General features: G+C 36.9%; 1 protein-coding gene across 3 annotated transcripts in view; it reads left to right on the top strand.

Annotated features, from left to right (window-relative positions):
- The window catches only part of MIB1 (MIB E3 ubiquitin protein ligase 1), a 70,849-nt gene that overhangs the window by 9,506 nt on the left and 39,289 nt on the right, over nucleotides 1-22,054 (top strand). For all 3 annotated transcript variants that reach the window (XM_072328054.1, XM_072328053.1, XM_072328052.1), the window contains exons 3-11: nucleotides 1,726-1,855; nucleotides 3,467-3,571; nucleotides 10,217-10,283; nucleotides 13,420-13,624; nucleotides 15,258-15,441; nucleotides 15,745-15,889; nucleotides 17,305-17,438; nucleotides 18,439-18,546; nucleotides 20,543-20,740. In XM_072328054.1, the coding sequence (XP_072184155.1) occupies nucleotides 1,726-1,855; nucleotides 3,467-3,571; nucleotides 10,217-10,283; nucleotides 13,420-13,624; nucleotides 15,258-15,441; nucleotides 15,745-15,889; nucleotides 17,305-17,438; nucleotides 18,439-18,546; nucleotides 20,543-20,740 (1,276 nt within the window). The remainder of the gene's footprint in view (nucleotides 1-1,725; nucleotides 1,856-3,466; nucleotides 3,572-10,216; nucleotides 10,284-13,419; nucleotides 13,625-15,257; nucleotides 15,442-15,744; nucleotides 15,890-17,304; nucleotides 17,439-18,438; nucleotides 18,547-20,542; nucleotides 20,741-22,054) is intronic.

Below are 22,054 nucleotides of genomic sequence, written 5' to 3'. Positions count from 1 at the left end.
TTATAATTTACCTACTGGTTAAGTGAGAACAGTTGATACTTGCCTGATAGTAAATACTTTAAGAGCTGCATTAAAGTACTATGTAACAACTAAGTGCTTTAGCTCTCCAAAGTATTCTGTCCTTAAATCCATTTTTTCCTTTCTTCTTGATGAAATAAGGTTTACAAACGTGCTGTGATTCAGTGCTGTGCTTCTATCAGCAATTTTACAGTTGAGGGGTGTGGTTAGTGCACACAGACTGAATTCTCATTAAGTGTCTTGTAGGGACTCTGTTTATTTTCTCAGACATTTGCCTTAAAGTTCAGCTATGGCAAAAATGTCTGGGCCAACCACTTAATCAAAAAGCAGCTACTGTTTTTTGGAGATTCATGCCAGTATGTCTAGTTACCAAGTAGCGTGAGCTTAGGATCTGAGTTACAACGCTCTAATGTAGAGCAAGTCTTAAAAGTTGATTTTGAGAGAAGAAAGTTCAGGCTAAATGTGGTTAATAAGGACTAAGTAGCAAAATACAAATCTGCTTTACTTCTGTCTAGAAAAAACACACCCTAAAAACTCATTGCTTCTGAGAATCCTTACCAGACCTTTTTACTTTTAATTTCCCTTTTTTTCTTTTTGGCTGAAGTTTCCTGTGTAGTTTTTGAGTAGTTTTGGAGACAGAGGCTCAAGCAGTGGGCCCAGGTGAACCTCAGGAGGTTCAACAAATGCAAGTGCATACCAAAGTAATATATGCCGTTCTTTGTCACAGTTTCATAGATGTTGAGATTTTTTAAAAGGCTGCTGTAAATAACATATCTTTGTATTATCTTTCACCATTTAATATTACTTAGATAAAAATTCCTAAGATTTTCATGCGTTCTTTGCACTGATTATAATCGTTTAACTTCTTCCTTGTCTGCCATCTGCTGGATCTTAGAAGTTGAGCAGGAGGGTGTTACACTGAAGGAGTCAGGAAACATTCTCATTTCATCTGAAAAATACTTTTGAGTGGCAGCATTCTTGTGGCATGAAATAAGAAGTCAAATTGCATACCGACTGGTGGCTTTTCAGATTAAAACACAGGAGAATGTTTTTCTTTTCTATTGCTAGAGCCATCACCTCTTCTGTTTGGTCTTCTGTACTCCATGTCCATCTAAGTCTGAGGCAGAAGAGTTTTGCTTTAGGAAAATAACCTGTTATTACAAAAACAAGGCTGATAAAATAGATGCTGGTATATTGAATGACATTTGCTACGATAAGCAGTCTGTAGTATGTAGAAAATGTCTGAGACATAGGAAGGGGAAAAGATGTAGTTCCTTTACTTGGCAGAATTCTGGATAATGGCAGGAATGTAATGCCTGGTGCGCATCAGAGACAAACAGGATTGTGTTGTTCACAAGCCTTGTTTCTTTACAGATTTTAATAATATTTAATATGAGTACAGTTCTATATGCAGCTAATCACAGGTTATTGTTGGTAGTAGGAAGCTTGAGGAATAAATTAGTGGAATTAAAAGTTAGTTCTAAGCATATGATAAAACATATTTAGTAAGATTATGGCTTTTTGTCTTGTGGGCTGCTGTTTGAGTTGGAAATTGGTTGATGATTCACATATTGAGATCTGCATTTGTTTAGTTATTTTATTCAAGATGATCTCCTTTCCCACTCCCAAAGATTCATCTTGAACTTTCTTTATTATCTTGACATTTTTGGGTGGTTGTGTTTTTTGTTTTGTTTTTAATAACTTCAGGGTATTGCTGGAGTCTCGCCGTAAATCAAAGAAAATTACAGCAAGAGGAATCTTTGCAGGTGCCAGAGTGGTGCGAGGAGTCGACTGGCAATGGGAAGATCAAGATGGTGGCAATGGGCGTAGGGGAAAGGTAAAAAACAAATACAACAAACGTCTTAAATAGTTGTTTTTCTTTGTAATAATGTAGTGAGTTTGGTGGCTGTTCTAATTGAAGAGTACAAATAGCACCACAGTTTGCTAGTCATTTCTGAATCATACTCTGTAATGCTCAAGCACTTAAAAAAGGAGGGGGTGTCTAGCATGACCAGTTCACTGAAATTTATGTTTTTACAGTTCCAGGGTGAAATTTTTAAGAGTAGAACATGTTTGTCTTTGCATGACAGGCTTTAAGATTTGAGTGTGTGTATTTCAGCATTACTGGAGCTGGTATAAAGACAGTCTTTGCTGGTCACTGCTGCACTCTGTGGTCTGATTGCTCCTGGGTCATCACATTTGTCTTGGTTTTAGGTGCTTATGCTGTAGATTTTTGTTCTATTATAGAGACTATCTCAGTTTAAAGTGAGAACTTTGCAAGTTTTGGTTGTGCGTGTTACCATTACTGGCTTGCTTAGGACAGAAAGTTTTTTTGATACCATTTATAATATTAACGAAACAAAACAATTGATTAGAGAATTGGATTGCATTGAATGACATGGAAAACTTGCAAATGATTTGCAACAGCCTAAACTTAACTGGATCTGAGGAAAGTTTGTTTAAGTATGAACTTAAGCAGAGCATGTAAGGTAGGTGATGTCTTTTATCACCATACATGGGCTATTATTAATGATGACCTTATGTCCTACACATTTATGGAAGCACTAGGACTTCTGAGGATTTCAATTTGGATATTAATGAGAGGAAATAATAAATTCAAATCTCTTTGAGCAAGAGGTATTCACATATTGTTTATTTCCATCTCGATTCTTTACCCTTTGCTTTGAATTGTGTGGGATATTTTGAAACCTTGCAAAATAAGGTACTTGTGTTGGTTTTATGTGCTAAGCAAGAATTATTGAGATACGCGTAAGATGGAATTGTGTATGAAGTGTTTTCAAGATGGGTGTAAACTAGGAAAGCAGGAGAGAACAGAGACAGTTTTTAAACAAAGGTATGTATTAAGGCAAATTCTGGTAGTTCCTTCTTTGAATAATAGAAGTGTTTTAAGAATTTGCTACATGGCCTTGTGATTTCAGAAACGTTAAGGAAAATCCTTTTCACTTCCTTTCTTTTGTCCTGTTGTTGAACAGATTGGCTCTGGACATAAAACCTTGTTTCTTCACAGCGTTCTGCCTCTTGCCTAATGTAGGTTAATTGTCATTCTCTTTTCCTTAGTGAAACACTTTCTAGTAAGAATGTCAGGGCATCATAAGTTTTTGCCTTACAGATTTTGTTCTGTACTTAAGTAGTTAGATTATCTTCTATATATATAGATAGATAGAAGATAATCTAACTACTATCTATCTATATATATAGTATATATATATAGATAGTATATATATATATGTGAAAGAAAAATAGGCTGCTATTTTATTAAGACGCCCAGGGAATGCTTCTGTTGGCATTTATGAAGAGTTACAAGAAATGTTTGATCAAATTCAGTGACTGCTTTTTTATTAATTTGTCCAAAGGGATCAATCAGATTTTAAGTTCATATAGTTTTTGTAAATCTTTGTTACATAAATGATTTCTTGTTTTTAAATAGGTAACTGAAATCCAAGATTGGAGCGCGTCAAGTCCACATAGTGCAGCATACGTTCTTTGGGACAATGGTGCTAAAAACCTTTACAGAGTTGGCTTTGAGGGCATGGTAAGCATAAAAGATAAAGGGTAAAATGCTGAGTGGGGGAAGGGTAGCAAAAATAACTTGCGCTTTATTCTGCTGCTTTTCTAATATCCTTTGTCAGTTTGTATGCTGTTAGTCGGGTCATTGTGAGTACAGCTGTATGGATCATACATATGTATTAGGAAAAAAAGTCTGATCTGGGAATCCATAAAATGTGAGTAATTTAAAGTTAAGAGCTGCTTTTTGCCTGAGTGTAGTAAATATTTATGTTGTGTACAATTATTGTTGTGATATTAATGTGCTTAAATTAAAATTGAGAAAGGAAAAAAGCTTACTCACTAACTTTTTGGAGACCTTAGTTTTTAACTCCTGAACTCTTAAGTTCACTTCAAAGTTTAGCCTGATTACTACAAGATTTGCAGGTTTTGAGCTATAAAAAATACTCAGAATCCTCTTATGAGCAATTTTTCTTTTTTCCACTGGGAAGATGTAGAATTACATTCCAACCTGTATTTGCTTTACCCATAGGTTTTTCACTTCCTATCTTCTACATCTACTACCCCAGCTTTAGAGGGAAAATAGGTCAGACTCCAGCCTAAATGCCTTCTGTTGCTGGGTTTTCATATCCTAATGAGGGTCAGGGAAAGGTTACTTTGATTATCAACTTCTTATAACACCTTAATTAACATTTTCTTTGCATGATTTTTGTTTGATAATGTAGAGGAAAACAATATTAACATTGAGGTGTCATCAGATACGTATCAGTAATAAAATCTTAATGACTAGTTTGCAGCTTCTTGGAGAATAAAATAATCTGCTTGCCTTATTTGCCTTATTTGAAAGATTTTTAGAATAAAAATGGAAACACATTTTAATGCCAGATTTAGAAAGATTAAATATCTGTAGTGCACATCAGCTTTTCTGATACATACTTTGGAAAGCTTATGTACTATTTTATCAATAATATGGAGCAGGTGGATGCTAAGGATAAAAATACAAGTCACTATTGAGTGACATCCTTTCTGGTCCCCCCAGCTTTAAAGAACATCTCTAATATCCTAGCAGAAGGGAAGAATGGTTATGGTGATATTTGATTGTGATATGTGGAAAAGAATTTGAATTACTAAAGTACAGACAGAATGAGAGTTCAAGTGATTTTATTTATTTTTTTTTTCTTTTAAATTTCAGGGTTCTTGGATTAAAATGTGTGAATGGCCTGATAGGGGATATAATACTCTGGAATCATTAAAGGTTCCTTTTGATGTCAGAAAAACTACGTTAAGATAAGCTGTACTTCGTTCTGAAATGAATAATTTGTGTTATTAAGGGAGTAAGTTACTTGTAAAACCATCTGTATTCTTTGGCAAACTATTGCTACGTGAGCAAGTGTTCAATATTTCTAACATACTTAGCTACTTCATTGACTGTGAGCTGAACTGAGAAGTAAACGGTTACCTTCCCCCTGAAATATCTACAAATAAAAATGTTTGGTCCATCAAGTTTGTAATAAACAAAAAAAGTCTTCTAAATTGCTCATGAAACACCACATATATACGCATAATATATAAAGAGTAATATGCTGTATATGCAGACACGTGTATCGAAGATAATTTGAGGCTTTGTATGTAGTGCTTAGCTGATTGCAGTCCAACTCTATGTTAATTTTGTCTTTGAGTGCTTTTGATGAAAGCAGTTTTCGCATCAGTTCTTGGGTATCTGTGACAGTCACATGAAAATGTGTTTTATAACTGATGAGTTGTGTGCCAGTTTGTACATTTAATTGTGGTTATTTGATAGTATTGCTGCTCTCATATAAAGCTGGCTAATGGACTGTCAGAAAGCTCAAATATAGTCGGGGCAAACTTGTCTGGGGACTTAAGGATTGATTAAGAATGTCCTGAGAGCGTGGAAACAATATGCAGGGTGTGTGCCCATGTAAATACAGCTGGGAGAGAGCAGGACTTGCAAATGAATAACACTTGACTCAGACACAAATGAAGCTGATTAAAGAAATGCAGCTTATTATCGTAAGTCAGGGTTGCTTATTGATAGCTGACAGCCTGTGTCTGGTGCTTGAAATGAATCTATCTGGCCTGCCAGCTTTTCTGTGGGAGAGACAGGGATTGGCTACTAGAGCAGCAGGTGCTGCCTGAGAATTTCCATGTATTTGTAGTCAAATCCTTACAGTTTTTAATTGAGTTTGCTGTGGCTGTGTTTACGTATGAAGTGGTTGAAGGATACATCCTGTATTTCTTTAGGAGTTTCTGCTGTCGTGCTGATGCAGGCTGTGAATCCCTGAAGTGAAATCTGGTTTTATGGTGCTGCAGGGTTGAATAACGTGTTTGTTATATCCATAGTAGGAATGAAGTACTGTGGGATAATAAGGTTATCGGCAGTGCTTGCACTTCATACCTACATGTATTCAGATTATAGGGCCAGACCAAGCTGTTAACCACGTTTTCCTACTTAGAGTGTGTGAATGCAGCCCACTGCAGAAAAAAGATAACACTGCATGGAATTAGAGAATCAAATGAGAACATTGTGATTTAGCTTTTTGAGCTTGTTTATAGTTTTCATTTCTTCATATCAAGCACCTAAGGATATAAAACTGCAACACCATTGGTGTTCAGTGGAATGATTTTGCTAGAAAAACTTCAGAAAATGGTTCCACCAGCAAGCATGCCCTAAATCTATTTAATTATTTAGGAATTATTTCTGTGTTACTAAATTTCTTTGCTCTGACCACTTGCCTTTTCCGCTGTGATTAACCTCCTCTTGTTTTTCATGATGAAGGATCTCCTTTCATCTGTGTAGCTTCTGAAAGAAGTAACTGTAGTTCTCATCCATCACTGTCACAGTCATCTGTAAGCCATCTGTGTTTGTGTACTTTTTTTCCCCACAGAAGTCTGTATGGTTGAGTTTCCCTTATGTACTAGGAGGGTTTATTGTCCTGAAGTTTTGATGTTGTTTTCAACTTTATTTTTCATCCTGGTTGATAGCTACTTTCTGGTCATCAGCTTTTTTGGGGGTTACCTTTAAAAGATAATCCTTGAAATTACTCTAGACGATTTTAAGAGGGGTTTATTAGCACACACTTAAAAAATAAATAAAACCAATGCAGATCTCTTGCCATGCTATGCTTTGCAGGTGAGTGTTTCAAACTGTATAGAAATACATTTGTTTTGTGCAGCTATGGCACAGAATCCAAGTCAGATCTTCAGCTGCCTTGTCCTTGATCTTGTCTGCTGTACCTGAAAAATGAGGAATTTAGGAAGGATTAACAAGCTCATGAGATCATGAGCAGCTGTGGAATTGCTCTAAGACAAAATTGTGTCCTAAGCCATGAATTCATCTGGAACATGGCTGGGAAGCACAAGAGTTACTCATTTCTGTTGTTAATACAATTGTCTTCTTCTGAAGTGGCAAACTTGGGCTTTGATGTCATTTAGAAAGTAGGAGTAGTTGCTTTTGAATAGAGGGAGGAGTGCAGTATTTATGTACCTTGTGCATTTTTTCTTTGTATTTGTCAGCAGACTTTGTTTTGCTTCTCTTTGTGTGGCCCTACTTCTCTTCATTCTCTTGTAGTCTTAACGAAGCCCAGTTTTTTGTCTCTCTGTAACTGAGTTGCTTAGAAACTTATTTTTCTTATTTAGAGATATACTTGTCCAATTTTGTTATTTGCTATATAAGCCATGAATTTAAAGCGATCCTCTTTAGAAACAGTTCGTTGTGGAAAGTTTTTATGTGTACTTATAATCAATAAACAGATTGTAAGCCTTTCATGCAGGTTTTGGCTGCAGTCTAATTTCCTCTGCAGGAGGCTGCTGTTAACACCTCATATGTTTTTATAATTTCAGTTTGTTTTCTCTGCTGTCTTCCAATTTCTGCTTTTATTGCTTTCAATTCTATCAGCTCATTGAAACCGAACGATTTAAATAAATTACATTTGAAATAATGCGTTCCTTAAAACTTCTCCTAAAGCTTTAGGATTTGTCCACTCCCTTGTTGCAGTCTGGTGGCAATGCAGCGTACGCTGTCCTTCATTTTCCCTGTGAGGGCACACTTCTTTGTTCTCAGATTAAAGACTTAAACAGATATTTGAAGTGTGTGTTCACTGCTACCTTTCTCAGACACCTGTGCCTGGGGGACAGTATTGGTTGGGATAACTCTCAGGTCAGTAGTAATTTCTCTAGTACATACAGCACTACTTCAGTGCATCTGGTACAAACATTCTTTTCCTTAGCATCACGCCTGGTCTCCTTATTGTGTCTGTAGTCTTGTGTCCCTTGTTTGAGTGGCTGGACACCCATGTTTATCAGAATAAATGAATTATTCCAGTAAGCAGCTGCTCCTTCAGCATTGTTTTACACTTCAAGGTCAGGAACGATGGCCCTCTTAGACCATCTGCCAGCACTGCTGACATTGCTGTAATGCACTTTTCTTTTTTAATTCCCCAAAGATTTTATGAAGTTGGTGCTGTTGTTTTTTCAGTGGTATAATTGGATAGTAAGTTAAAGTAAGCTGTTTCATTCTCTGTATTTCCTATTTGCTTCATCTGTTGTGATCTCTATGTAATTCAATCATATACTCCTATAATTCAAACGGCTTTTCAGAGAAGTGAAGGAGGTAGATGCTAAGAATGAAAATTACTCTAGGCAAAATCTGTCCATACTGGTTGCTTGTATGCATTCACTGTTACTTGAAATCTTGCTGTGTTGTGGTAAAATTTATTGCATTTTCATTTTAGCCATTTTCTTGACTGGGGTTTCCATCTTTTCTCAAAGTATAGACAAATTGCAGATGTTCTGTAGCTTTTTCCTTTGCAAGAAAAAGAATCATCTTCTGGGTTCATTTGAATGATTTCTACATCCCATTAATGTATATACAAGAATGTTTTGTTTGTCTTTGTATATTTGTTCCTGTCAGGTTCTTACTTTTGACGCTGTTTCTGCTCAGTGTATCACTTTGAGTCTAAACTTGCACTTCGCCTCTTCCTGTTTTGTGGTGTGCTTGGCATTTTGCGCTTGGATTCATCATCTTCAAATGATCCACCTGTAAGACTCATGCTCTTAGGACACGAAAACTGCTCTCACAGTTCCCTGTTCTTTTCAGGGTTGGTTGTGTTGTTGTGGAAGGAACTCTTTGCTGTAAATGCAGCATGCATCAGTTACTTTTACTGTCCTAATCTCTGTCAGTACCTCAAATTTCAATACATTTTGTTTGATTCCTTCTCCTTTTGGCAGAGGCTTATGTGGGAAAATAATCACGTTGCTTTGCTTTTGTATGGCAGTTAGATCAGTAATTAAACATTGATTCCACAGTGTTGCTAGAATGAAGGCAGGTGTGAAGCTGAGGCTGAAGAGTAAGCTACAGCTCACTGTTACAGCTACACCCAAATATGTATATTATTTATACTCCAGAAATCACATGCAACAGGCTGGGCAGTAAGAGAGTACAGATGGGTAGGTTTCTGTTCTCTGGGCATTCATTAAGTTGCCACTGGGGACACTGGGATGGTCAGCAGCCCTTTGTTCTCAGCACAGCAGAAGGCCAGCCTGCCCGCTGGGTGGCAGCGCACCACTGCAGCTGCCTGCAGCCCCTTTATCGCTGCCTGTGAGCTGTATCTATATGTCATTATTTTGTGTGTCTTTATTTTGATCTGGCTGTTTCTACTGGTTTTTCAGCATGTGGTGATGCATCCTTCATAGGTCTGGGTATACTCTGGATTCTCTGTTGTTTCTAGCTGCTTAGCAGTTTCAAACACTAAAGGAAGTTTGTTTCGATTTGGTTGGTTACATCACAGCCACCACCTGTCCTCTTTATTTCCTTCCCCTTTCCCTTAGGATATTCTGACATGTTTACAGACAGTGCCTGATCTCCTTCCCAACTCATCATGCACACAGAATGCCCTTTGTTTAGAGTGGATTGTTCTGCAAGAAGCAATGCCAGATGGTAGCCCTTTGGCTTAGAGAGTTATGCAGAGGAAGAGAGAATTATAGGGACTCTGCTGGCTTTTTGAACAGGAGCTGGTTATCACTCTTGAAACTTTTGTTCCTCAGATAATACAAAGTGATCTTTCTGGAGGCTTAGGCTTTTGAATGTTTCTCTTTAAATGATCGTGTATAGCTCAGCATAATTAAACAAAACAAAAACCCAACGCTAATATCTTTGTATTCCATGTATGCTTTGTAGGAAATTCTTTGGTTTCTAGAGTTTGCATGCCAGGTTTTATTTTCTAAGTTGTTAAAATATTTGTCAGAAAAAAAAGTTGTGAAGAGGGTGCAGAACTGACAGGTTTTAAATGATATCATACGGGAAAGGGCTGTGGCCTCAAGCACTGTCTGCAGATGATTCTTCCTGTGCTTGCTATCATATGCCGTTTGTTAAGGATAACTTCATAAAGCAATGCCAAGGAGGCTTGTGTTATTTTAACACCTTTTTGAGTTAAAAATACCTTATTTCACAGCCTTTTGCATTGGTGAATGTTACTAAAATCTGGAGAATGTCAGTGTTGACAACTTGGAAAATATTTAAGCTTATTTGTGTTACTGACATTCATAACTTTCAGCTTTGCTTAATTGAATGTATTTAAATTCTGGTTCCAGTGAGCTGTATTACCCAGAAAACTCAGTCAGTAAGGACTAATGATGTCTTAATCTCTTTCCTTAGTCTGACCTGAAATGTGTCCAAGATGCAAAAGGAGGCTCCTTCTACAGAGACCATTGTCCTGTGTTAGGTGAGTTGAAAATAAAGTAAATTTGCCTTGTTCTGCACTAATTATATGTAGTCTTGTTTTCTCTTTTCAAATCCAATCTAAAATTACAGCCCTTTCTAGAGAATGTAAATGGTAACATTTTTGTGTTAATAGTAAATTTCTCTCTTTCCTCAATGTATTTGATATCGGTGTGCCAAGAGAATGGTGAGGGTACTGCTAAGTATTGAAATCACGTTGGGCACTACTTCTAGGGAGCCAAGTATCTATGCATTCTTACAAAGACTTAAAATCAAAGGATCATTTATGTTGAAAAATACCTCTAGGATCATGCGGTCCAACTGTCCACCTGCTACCAATATTGCACCATGTCCTTTAGTACCTCATCTAAATGTTTTGTGAACACCTCCAGGGACGGTGACTTCACCACCTCCTTGAGCAGCCAGTTCTTGTGTCCAGCCACTTCTAAATAATATGGTGTGTTTAGAAAAGTATACGTGGCAGAGTTAATATATATTCAAGCAGTGTCACTTGAATATATAATTCAACCTATTATTTTGTACCAATAAGTAGTATTTGTTGTGAAATCTTGGTTGAAGTTTCCCCTATCTACTCTTGCACTGACTTATTTTTAGTGCCCTAGCTGGGCTGCAGGCATGAGCAGAGTGTACTGTAAAAATAATTGCCAAGTGTTGTGTTTTCTACAATGTGGGCAAATTGGAATAAGCTCATGGATTACTGAGTACAAATTTCTCAGTTATCTTAGTATGTATTTCCTTAGTAAAACACTTGGTCATAAAATGGGATATTACGGAAAATTGTGCTTTTCTTCTTCAGTTAGTTATACTTTAGTGCATTAAAAAGAACCAACAACACAAAAAACATTAGTTGATGATAATGACTTTTCTAAAGTGATGAGAATTCTCTATTTGCTAGTCTTAGGGATTTGCAGCAGGAATTAAACTAAAGCGTTACCTTCAAGCTGTTCTTTTAGCTTTGAAAAGGTGAAAATAGTGAAGGTCTGTGTTAGTTAGAAAAGAAGTCATCACTTGGCCGTGTGCTGTCATGTAGAGAAATTACTTGGAAGTAAAATATTAAGCACTCCGAATGTTGCTTTCTTTCTGTGTGCTTAAAATTAATTTGTCTCTTTAGTCAGGCATGAACAGGGACATAAAAATAGGTTCTTATGCACACCCTGTATTCATTGTAGTTCTAGCTTTAAAAGTATGCTTTCTACTGACTTTTATTTTGTGCCTCATTGGTGACCTTTGTGATGAGTCAAAATGCAGTCCCAGAAAATCTGCAGGTGACAAGAAATTGACAGAATGGTGTGATTGAAAGTCAAGATTTACTCAAAAGAATCTTGAGTGAGCAAAGAATTCAGTAAATTGAGACCCTGTGGAATTTAAATGGAATTTTGCACACTTGTTGCTATAACCCCATATACTAGAACAAACTGGGAATTGAGGAGCCTTGATGAGGAAGACCTGCGTGCTGAAGTGAAGCTGCTGAAGTGGCAGCATGCCATCATTTATTTGCAAATAAAGCAAGTTGAATAGTGGGCTATGTTAGGAAACAGAATATGTTTTTTTATCTCCCTCTTACCAAGAGTGGCAAGGCAACGACAAAGATAACAGTGTGCTTTTAGCACTATTTTTGGCAGAAAACAGGAAGATTCTTTCAGAGCTTACACAAAGAGCTCAGACCAGGTAGCCTCCAAAGATCCCATTCTCCAGTTAACACTTCTAGAACTCTGCTGTTTTTACTCTTCTTGCCTAGGCTTCCTTGTCTAATCAGGGCTGTCTCTGCAATGTTTGTAATGCCTTCCATTGAATGGCTTTCTAACTATGGAGTTCTATATCAGCAATTTTTCTGAAGAAATATTCTTTACTTTGCTGTCTTTTGCAGAAGTGGCTGTTTATCATGTTGTGTTGTGTGTGGTTTTTTTTTTTTTTTGTTTTGTTTTTGTTTTTTTTTTGTGGGTATTTTTTTCCCCCCAAAGGTAAAGGGTGCAGACTGAAAATAGTGTTCTATATACATGTCTATTAAACAAAGACTAGAACAGAAAGAATTCATTGTGGCATCATGGGTGGTCGTCGAAATCAAAGTCCATTGAGCATGAGCATCCATTCACAAACATGGTTCCTTCCACAGCAGTTTCTTCTTCAACAGTATCAATTCTTTTCTTGGCCTTTCTATCCTCAGCAGACTTACTGGCATTGCTAATTGCAGAGCCACATTTGGTGTGGATTTCAGTCTCTGGAACTGGTCTCCCTCCAAAGAATGTTTTTTGTGTCAGACTATTTGTTTCTACTTGCTATTAAAGCATGGAGACCCTTTCTCTTACGGCATCTTGCTAGGCAGCAGTATTGTTAAAGGACTTCTGCTGACCCTCTCCTGTGCAACCAGTATTGTCACTGAACTCAGTGTACAAGAGTTCTGTGGTTGTCACTCTGCTGTTCTGTGGATGACAGCAGATGGCATCCTCTGTTTCTATCAGTGAGCACTTGTACAAGATGCTTCTCTCATCAGTTACCACAGCTTGAGGTCTATGAATGTATGCTCTTTTCCATCAGCTATTGACTTTTTGTGATGGCTTTTGAAAGTAAGCATTTTCCACTGTGAAAGTTTTTTGGCCAAAAATTTGTGAGCTTTCTTTTTTGTAGCTGCATTCCCACTTAGAACACCACAGATCATCGTAAGTCATTTTCAAGATAGTCTTTTGCCAGTTCTTTTTCCATGTTCATGAACTGACCAAATTCAAAACCACTTTGTGGGCATTTTGCCTGTCTTTCAACATATGGAGGGATAGGTGGCACTTTGTATATGATTACCTCAAAGCTATCGGAGCTAGATGTTTCCAGATGTCTAGCACCATATGATAGCTATTACATCTTGGTTAGGAGCCATAATGGAAGAAGTACTTAATATTGACCATCTTTTTTACTTGCCTTGAAACCTCAACAAGAAATAGGTTATTTAATACCCAGAGATTCAGACTTCTTTTACCTGTTCATATTTATTTTAGCTCTTGACCACTACATAGATAAGGAGCCTCATGGTTATCAGCTATGTCAGAAATGAACTTCTATTTTTCAGATTGCTTGGAAAATTACTGTGGTCATGTGAAAAACTCTTTTTTTCTTCTTCCCCATTTTAGGTGAGCAAAATGGTAACAGAAATCCTGGTGGTCTGCAGATCGGTGACCTTGTAAACATCGACCTTGATTTGGAAATTGTACAGTCTTTGCAGCACGGTCATGGGGGATGGACTGATGGCATGTTTGAAACCTTAACGACAACTGGAACAGTTTGTGGCATTGACGAGGATCATGACATTGTAGTACAATATCCAAGTGGCAATAGGTTTGCTTTACAGCCTTTGTTATTGATTATCACAAACTTTCTTTGGCATGTGTGATCGCTTACTGCCAGAAAGGTTCTGTACTGCTTTCGTGTATATTAAGATATCTCTGAGAATTTTTATATTTCTTCTGCAATATGTAATGAGAACTTAAAAAGAATAATTATAATACATATATAAAAGAGCTCCAAATGTAAAGGATTTAAAGCTGTAGGTTTGGACAGGGAGGTTTGCTGCCTTGCACACTTAGAAAAATGTTGAGTCCATAATAATGAAGTTGTGGAACATGTTATTTCCAAAATGTTGTGTTTTACGCAGTACCCGTTTTGTCATTATTATGAAGTATCCCTTGGCTTCAGGGAGAATGGTAATAGCAGCCTAATGTAGGAAAAATTCTTAAGAGAGCTGCTGATGAATGTCTGTGTTGGGAATCTCAACTAATAGTATAGATACATTGACTTGATCTGTATCTAGATATTTTTTTTTTTCAGTGGGGATTTGCTTTGTGTAACTGTAAAGCAGGAATAGGAAGTGTTGGGGAAATTGTTGCCAAAACCACTAAATTCAAGCCAGATTTTATGTTCTGTGAACTGCTTTGTTCTAATGGGATTCAAACACAGCTGTACTGATAGATATGAGCCAATATATCCAAATAGTTTTGTCATCTTGCTTAGAGGTACTGGTTTTCTCTTTAAAAAGCAGCCACTAATTAGATTATTATTTCAGTTCTGTCTGGAGACTGACCTATTTAATTTGTCCCAAAGGAGCTAAAAATCATTGCTCTTGGTGAGCTTCATGTGGTTAGTGATTGCCCACCGTGCCAATCTATTTAAAAAAAAAGTATCAAGAGTTATATCTGTCAAGACTAGCGTTGCCTTATTCTGGCTTTCCCTCTGGATATTGCCTGTTAATGTTGCAAAGTAATGCAAAACAAATCTTTCCCAACTAATGTGAGCCGTAGGGATGCAAGTGGCTATAGAGGCAATCAGAGGAGCTAATCTGTATTGTGTTTCTTTTCTTTGACTTTTGTCAGTCACCTGATGCTTCTCAACCAGATCAAACAGTTGAATGCTAGTATAATAATAATAAAAAAAAGCTAAATTTCTGTAAACCAATAAAATTGAAAGTAAAAAGTTGGAATAGCTCAGTAAAAAAATCAGGTGCATCTCGACTTTGCATGTGATTGAAGAATCTTTTTATAACTCCATGTTGCATCTTCTAACTTTGGAGAAGAGGAGCAGCATCCAGAGTTCTTCCCTTGTTGTTGTTTCTTGACACTGCAATCATTTGTGAGACAACTTTAATCTTTCCTGCTCCAATTTGACTCCTTCTTGCCCTGGAAAAATAGAATGAAAAAAACAAATACTTTCAAGAGTATTAAGTTGTTATGAGCTGTTAGCTTGTAGGACATTTCTTCTTTGTTTCAGTAATTTACATCTCTGAAGATGGCAGTATTCAACTAATGAGCCGTGTTCACTCATATGGGCAAGAAGTAGTTAACAACATGCTGCAGCATCAGTTTGCAGAAAGTTCTGTGCATGCAAGCAGAACCTTACCTGGCTTATTTATTCATGTTTTTTAACATTCATTTCACTTCCCAAATTTAAAATCTACTTTAAATGATTCTTCGTCTAGATGGACATTTAATCCAGCTGTTCTCACCAAAGCCAATGTTGTCCGAAGTGGAGATGCTGCTCAAGGTGCAGAAGGAGGTACTTCGCAGTTTCAAGTGGGTGACCTTGTTCAAGTGTGCTATGACTTGGAGCGAATCAAGCTTCTTCAGAGAGGTCATGGAGAGTGGGCTGAAGCAATGCTTCCTGTAAGTAGCTGTGTGTTTGGACTCAGGGTGATTAAACTTGTGTAATATTTATTGTTACAATTGTTAATAATACCTGGTGGCTGTGAAACTGTGAGTTCCAGAAGTTCCATGAACTTCTAAGTCAGAGAAAGTATATTTCACCAAACAATGTTTAATACTTGCTTAGCATGTTGAAACTTAGCTAGAAGGGTTAGCAACTGTACTGTTACACAACTGTTTTGATAGAATTTGTTTTCTGTAATGTTTAGATACCTCAATTCTTTATTCTTAGTATATTTACTTCAGATCTTTCCTTCATTGCAGACTTTAGGTAAAGTTGGTCGTGTCCAGCAGATCTATTCAGACAGTGACTTAAAGGTAGAGGTTTGTGGGACATCTTGGACATATAATCCAGCAGCTGTCTCAAAGGTGGCATCAGCAGGATCTGCTATAAGTAATGCATCTGGTGGTAAGTGTAAAGAATAACCAGTAACGTATGTGTGACAAGTACTTGTGTTAATCGCAGAATTGTTAAGTACTGATACAGGCTTTGTATGTAAGGTTAATAAGATTCAGACTGGATGTTTGTCTACTCCAATATTATGCTTCATGGAGAGATAAAAGGAGAAGCTTATGGTAGGCATGGAGTTATTTATAGTTGTTATCTTGATAGAAGCAAAAACTCCAAATCAAATGCATGTTTTTCTTTGGCTATGCTGCAAGTATATGTTTGGTGGCCAGCTCTGAGGGCTTTAAAGCTGAAGCAGTTGGAAGGGATGTTGGATTGTAACAGGCTGTAAGGCATGAAGAAAGTGTCACTGGGAGAAGGAAGCAGCACATCTGTTGTTTAAAGCAGGTTGGAGATAGCGAGCCTAAATGAGGGATCTGTTGCAAGCAGTTACTTATGATAAAATTCTTAAAAGGTTTTGTCTTAAAACTTAATCAGATATGCCTCGGGCTACATTATCACATTTGGTTCTGTTGAACCTGCTCGTGTTTGTAGAATCATAGAATGGCCTGGATTGAAAAGGACCACAACAATCATTTAGTTTCATCCCCCCTGCTATGTGCAGGGTCACCAACCACCAGACCAGGCTGCCCAGAGCCACATCTGACCTGGCCTTGACTGTCTTATTCCAGTGTGTCACCACCCTCTCTGTACAAAAAAATTCCTCCTAATATCTAACATAAAACCTCCCCCCCATCTTAGTTTAAAACCATTCCCCCTTGTCCTAAAGTGTTAGTGTTTGTCTAATACTGATGGCAGAAAGATCACCCAATATGTATTTTGTGTTCTATTGACTGTTTCATTAGTCAATTGTACTGAAATGTCTTTTTTCTTCTTTGTCATAGCTAATTGTTTTGATCCCCCCTTCACATATTTACTTTAATGTCAAGAAATCCTTCTATATGGGCTTTTAGACTTTTTCATAGGGACTATGGGCATAGATACAGTGAATTTTCTCAAAAAGCAAACAAACAAAAAAAGCAACAAAAAACCCACAGGAGAAATGATGAAGTCACGGCGAGTATAATAATAGAGGGCAGGAAGCAGACGAAGTTAAGATAGAAGACTAAGAAGCCTGATACATCAGCATGTAAATCTGTATTTTTACCTGCTTCCCCTCCGTTCTGTATTTAGTGGTAGACAAGCTATTTGTGGTTAAAATAAATCTTTTGTTCTGAAATATTTGATGCGACCATCTCAACTATTTAAGGCGTTTAGTAGGATTCAGGACTTATTCAAAACTCTATAATAATTTAAAGGTGGTTTGTGTATTACTAGTTACATGTCTTTAGAATTATGACAACTTCTGCTGTTGTTTTTCTGTTCATTTGTGGCTAGAATTATAGTCGTAATTGTGGTTTGTTTAATAATTGTAGAGAGACTGTCCCAGCTATTGAAGAAGTTGTTTGAAACCCAAGAATCTGGAGATCTCAATGAAGAATTGGTTAAAGCTGCTGCCAATGGAGATGTTGCTAAAGTGGAAGATCTGCTAAAGAGACCAGATGTGGATGTGAGTTACCAGGGGTCCTGTAATGCTAAAGGAATAGTTATTCTTAGCCAATCAGTAGCGTGCCCTGCATAGGAGTAATACATGTTATTCTGGTGCATCATCTCCCATTTGTTTTCCCTTTGCCCTTTGCAGAGGGATGTCTGAAAATGCAGCTTAGTTCCCTGTTTTGCTGGGCAAGTTTTGTTATGCTGTCTGCTGTGAATAAAAATGTCTTCAGTCCTGTGTCTTCCAGAGTAAGGGCAGAATTACTCTCACAGTTAACGAAGGTTCTTTAGACTTCTTTTGTTTTTAGAAAATAGAAGGAGGGATGGTAGGTTTGAGTGGGTGGATTTTTGTGTTGTTTTTTGTTTGTTTTTTTTCCATGTTCACAAGGTCTACTTTCTCAAATAGTGCTTCCCAAATTGTTTAATCATGTTGCTATTTAATTAAACAGCAAATATATAAGGACACAATTCAGGGAAAACCTTAGAAAATCACAATTGGATTTTTTTCCTTGCTACAACAGTAGGTATTCTTGTAGGAAAAGGATTAATGTCCCATCATTTCTGAGGGCTAGTCCGTAGCTCCGGATTATACGAAGTGTGGTGTTTTGTTCAGATTGTCTTTTGTTGTTGACATAAATTAGGAAATGAAGTAACGTATAGCTTAGAGCAGGGAGCAGATGTCATTGAGACCTCTTTCCAAAAGCTTGCCTTTACAGAGGCCCAAAGGTAATCTATATATATATTTTAGTCCAGCTATCGTTAAGGTCTTAATGTGTGAAATAAATGCTCCTTCTTTCCTTCAATCTAGCTAATGTTATAACAATAAGATAGAGTAGACTTAGGAGGAGATGGTGTTAAAAAGGCAGCTTTCTAAAAATAGTTAATGTGCAAGTCTTTTGCTATTCTTTTGATTCAGTAATATACTGAATATGTTTTCTAAGAGACTTGCATGTATGCAGTGTCTCGTAGTGGTGTGTGCACCTTGCAAAATATCTCAAAGTGTTAATTGCTTCCAGGTAAATGGACAGTGTGCTGGACACACAGCTATGCAAGCAGCTAGTCAGAATGGCCACGTTGACATTTTGAAGTTGCTTCTGAAACAGAACGTGGATGTAGAAGCAGAGGTAAATGAAATGTTTCAAATACATGCTTTCTGTACCCTTCAGTTTTAAACTTAGCTACATACATGAACAGCATATCTATTGGAGTTGCTTTCCTGCAATAATTTGTGAATTCTTCTGATTTTATTTTAGTTTGCACTACATACAACTATATTTCTAATCTTTCTAATGTGTTTCATACTGATAACAGGTTAGCTGCTTTTGCTTTTTGCATCTGTAGACAGCTATTAAAACAGCAGAGTAATAAAGGGTGTGGAAAAATTCGCTTTCTTTTTTCATGGTATGTAGCCATGCTGCAGAGAAACGAATAGGACTTTTTGTACAGATTGCTTTTCTTAGACAGAATGTGGCAAAGTGTTTTGTGTTCAGTGTAAGATGTGTTGCTTTGTATTTAAAAGCTGGTTATGCTGTGTTGATATCACTGATGGAATGGTACAATCCTTGGTACTGAAATAATTTTCATATTCACTGGTACACCTTTGCTTTGTAGAAGTTTTCTACTTAAATGGCAAAAATGACAAATCTGATGCAGTGCTTTGTTGCTGTGGACTAACATCTGTGAAACACCTTCATTTTAGAAGCAGTATATTGGCTGCGGTACACACTGTGCACTGTTGTGTCTGAGCTGCTTTTCATCTCTACTATGGGATCCAAGCTGCAGCATTAATTAAGTTGCAGACATACTTTGATGGTGTAAGGAAGGATTAGATGCATTGCAGAAGGAGGATAAAGTGTTATCTACACAGCTTTGAGATAAGACATCTTGTAATCACCAGGTAGAGTTTTTAGTGTTCCCATTATCACAGTGGTAAGGAGATTCATCAGTGTTGCCTCCTCTGTGCTTATCTCAGCTTAATTCTGAGTTCAAGTGGCTTCTATTTTGTCAGAAAAAAAAATTGTTACTGGCAGCTTAAGAAGCCTGTTATTAAATAGTAACAATATGTAGTAGCTTTCTAGTGCGCCGAAATGAATGGGTTAACAGCACTGACAATATTGACATGTATAGAAATGCAATACTTTTAGTATTTTGTTTTTTGTATTGAAAACATTAGATTTATATTGTCTTAGGAAAAATGCTTAGCTAGTCACTAGCTTTTTCTAGGTATATTAATAGGCTACTACGTAGAAATTGCACAGTACAAGTTAGTTCCTGAGGTTACTGGTTTTTACAGTGAGCTTAAAAAAAGACACAGTGATATCTCACTGTGTACATAAGTTTAGACAAGCAATTTGCTTGTGGAAATTACTATATCACTGAAATCTCTTATATGTTTTCCATTTTCTTTTTGCTTTTGTGTACTCTTGCTAATGTTGAAATCACTTGATTGATATTTTCAGAGGTATCATAGAATAATCCTGAGTTGGATGGGACTTACAAAGATCACAATGTCCAAGCCCTCGCCAGCACGGTCCACTCTTATGGATGTTAAAACAACCTTAACTAGAAAATTTATGACTTTCATCTGAGAATAAAGTAATGAAACTGAGACAAACCAAATTTAATCAGAATGTTAATACTGTAGAGCTTCATCATAGAATTTGAACTTGCATTTCATTTCAACTTCAATTGCGGATTTCCTTTGGAAACAATTTATGAACTCAAAGTTAAGACATGATAAGCTCTAATACATGTTAGCTTTATTATATGAACAATTCTCTGGTCTTCTTCCGTGATTCAGAATTTGACAGGTCCTGGATTACAGAACGGGTTATCCTTAGTTACAGGGTGGATGATGTATTGTGTTTTTGTTTGTTTTTGTTGACAGTGGTGTAGCACTGAATATCTGATATAACAGAATGCATACTTCTGTACACAAACACATTCTTTCTTCTCTATTAATCCTTTGTGGTTCGATCTGTTCTTTTATTAGTTTAGTAAATAACCTCAATTCCATTCAAATATCCTCTTTTCCTTCAAAGAAGTTTTCATGGTTATGTTTAAATTCTTCTTGAAATGAAGTGTAGAATACATAGAGTTAAACTCATGTTTCTGCCTTAGGATAAAGATGGAGACAGGGCTGTCCATCATGCAGCCTTTGGCGATGAGGGTGCTGTGATAGAAGTTTTGCACCGAGGCAGCGCAGATCTGAATGCTCGCAACAAACGGAGGCAGACTCCACTTCATATTGCTGTCAACAAAGGTCATCTTCAAGTTGTGAAGACTTTACTGGACTTTGGCTGCCATCCTAGTCTCCAGGTAACATGGATGTTAGATACCTAGAATGTGAATCTATTCTGCTTTAGCATTTGAAGTGTGTGGATGCTGTGTATGGATAATAGAATAATTATGGAAAATAGGATGGAAAGGAACAGACTTTGTCAAGTTATCTCTCCCATCTTCTACTCTAATGTGACCAGCTGTAATAGAAATGCTGTTATATTGATCGGTTTTCTGAAAATCTTGATAAAGGCACCTCATTTACTCAGGCCAGTTCATGTTAATTGATATTTTCACAGACTGTAGTTTTCTGTAATAATTTTTTCTCTAAATTCTTGCTTGTCTAATCTGCAGCTATTTGCAGCTTTGAGTTTTTCTTTAGTTGTTGATACTGTGGAATGTTTCATTGAAAGAAACCTTGTATATTTCCCCCAGAATTGACCTATCATTGATACAACTATTTAACCAGATTCTCTTTTAAAGCTCAGACTTGTATCTAAAAGGTCATGATATACAGGGCCACAAGTTCCATAATTACACAGGCTGTTTTATCTGTAATGAACGTGGTGGAAACTGTGACATATGAGTGGAGCCTACTGTTGAGAAGGCAGAGGAGAAATCTGCTGTCAAATAAGCATCTGTATTATGCATGAACTTTTGTCTTGAGTTTAGTTAAGGGTGATAATGTGCATCATACAATGGTCTGTGAGTAGCCAAAGTGAATATCTCTGACTTGAAATAACAGAAATGCATTTGGTTTGAAAATTTCTGTGGAATGGTGCTGTGGATCTCTACCTGGAAAATAAAACTGTCATTGAACATAGTGAACTTTAAGATCCTGCAGGTCTGAACACTAATGAGCAAATGTGAGTAGGTGACTGACTTGGGCGATAAGAGCACAGAGTAGTCAGGTTGAGGCACATCTGGAATTTAAGTGCCCATCACTGTTCTACTTAAGCCCGTTCTCTGTGTAAACAGTAGCATGTTAATATGTAAGTAGTAAATTCAGCTAATGCGATCAATTAGATTGGATAAAAGCTACATAGTTGAATTCTAGCAAACTGGCTCAAGTGTTTCCTTTAATTGACATTTTTTGTTTGTCAGTTTGTGATTCTCACGATAAAAATTCTAAGGATTTGTTTCCATATTACAACCTATTGCTAAAATGTTCAGTTTGTGTGTTTATCAGTTAGTAGCTGAGTCAGTGACAAAAGTCTTCCTGACTTATATGGTGTTAAAATTTTACTGGAAGCATAAATCTGGAGAGTTCGCTTTAGCTAGCAGCAAATAAGCATAAATGGATGTGTTTTCTCACTGTTAATCACAGGACATTCCTTTTTAGCCCAACCGTTT

This window comes from Excalfactoria chinensis, chromosome 2 (assembly GCF_039878825.1).
Source record: "Excalfactoria chinensis isolate bCotChi1 chromosome 2, bCotChi1.hap2, whole genome shotgun sequence".
NCBI lineage: Eukaryota > Metazoa > Chordata > Aves > Galliformes > Phasianidae > Excalfactoria > Excalfactoria chinensis.
The sequence above is the reverse complement of the archived record's forward strand: the minus strand, read 5'-3'. Positions and strand labels throughout refer to the sequence as shown.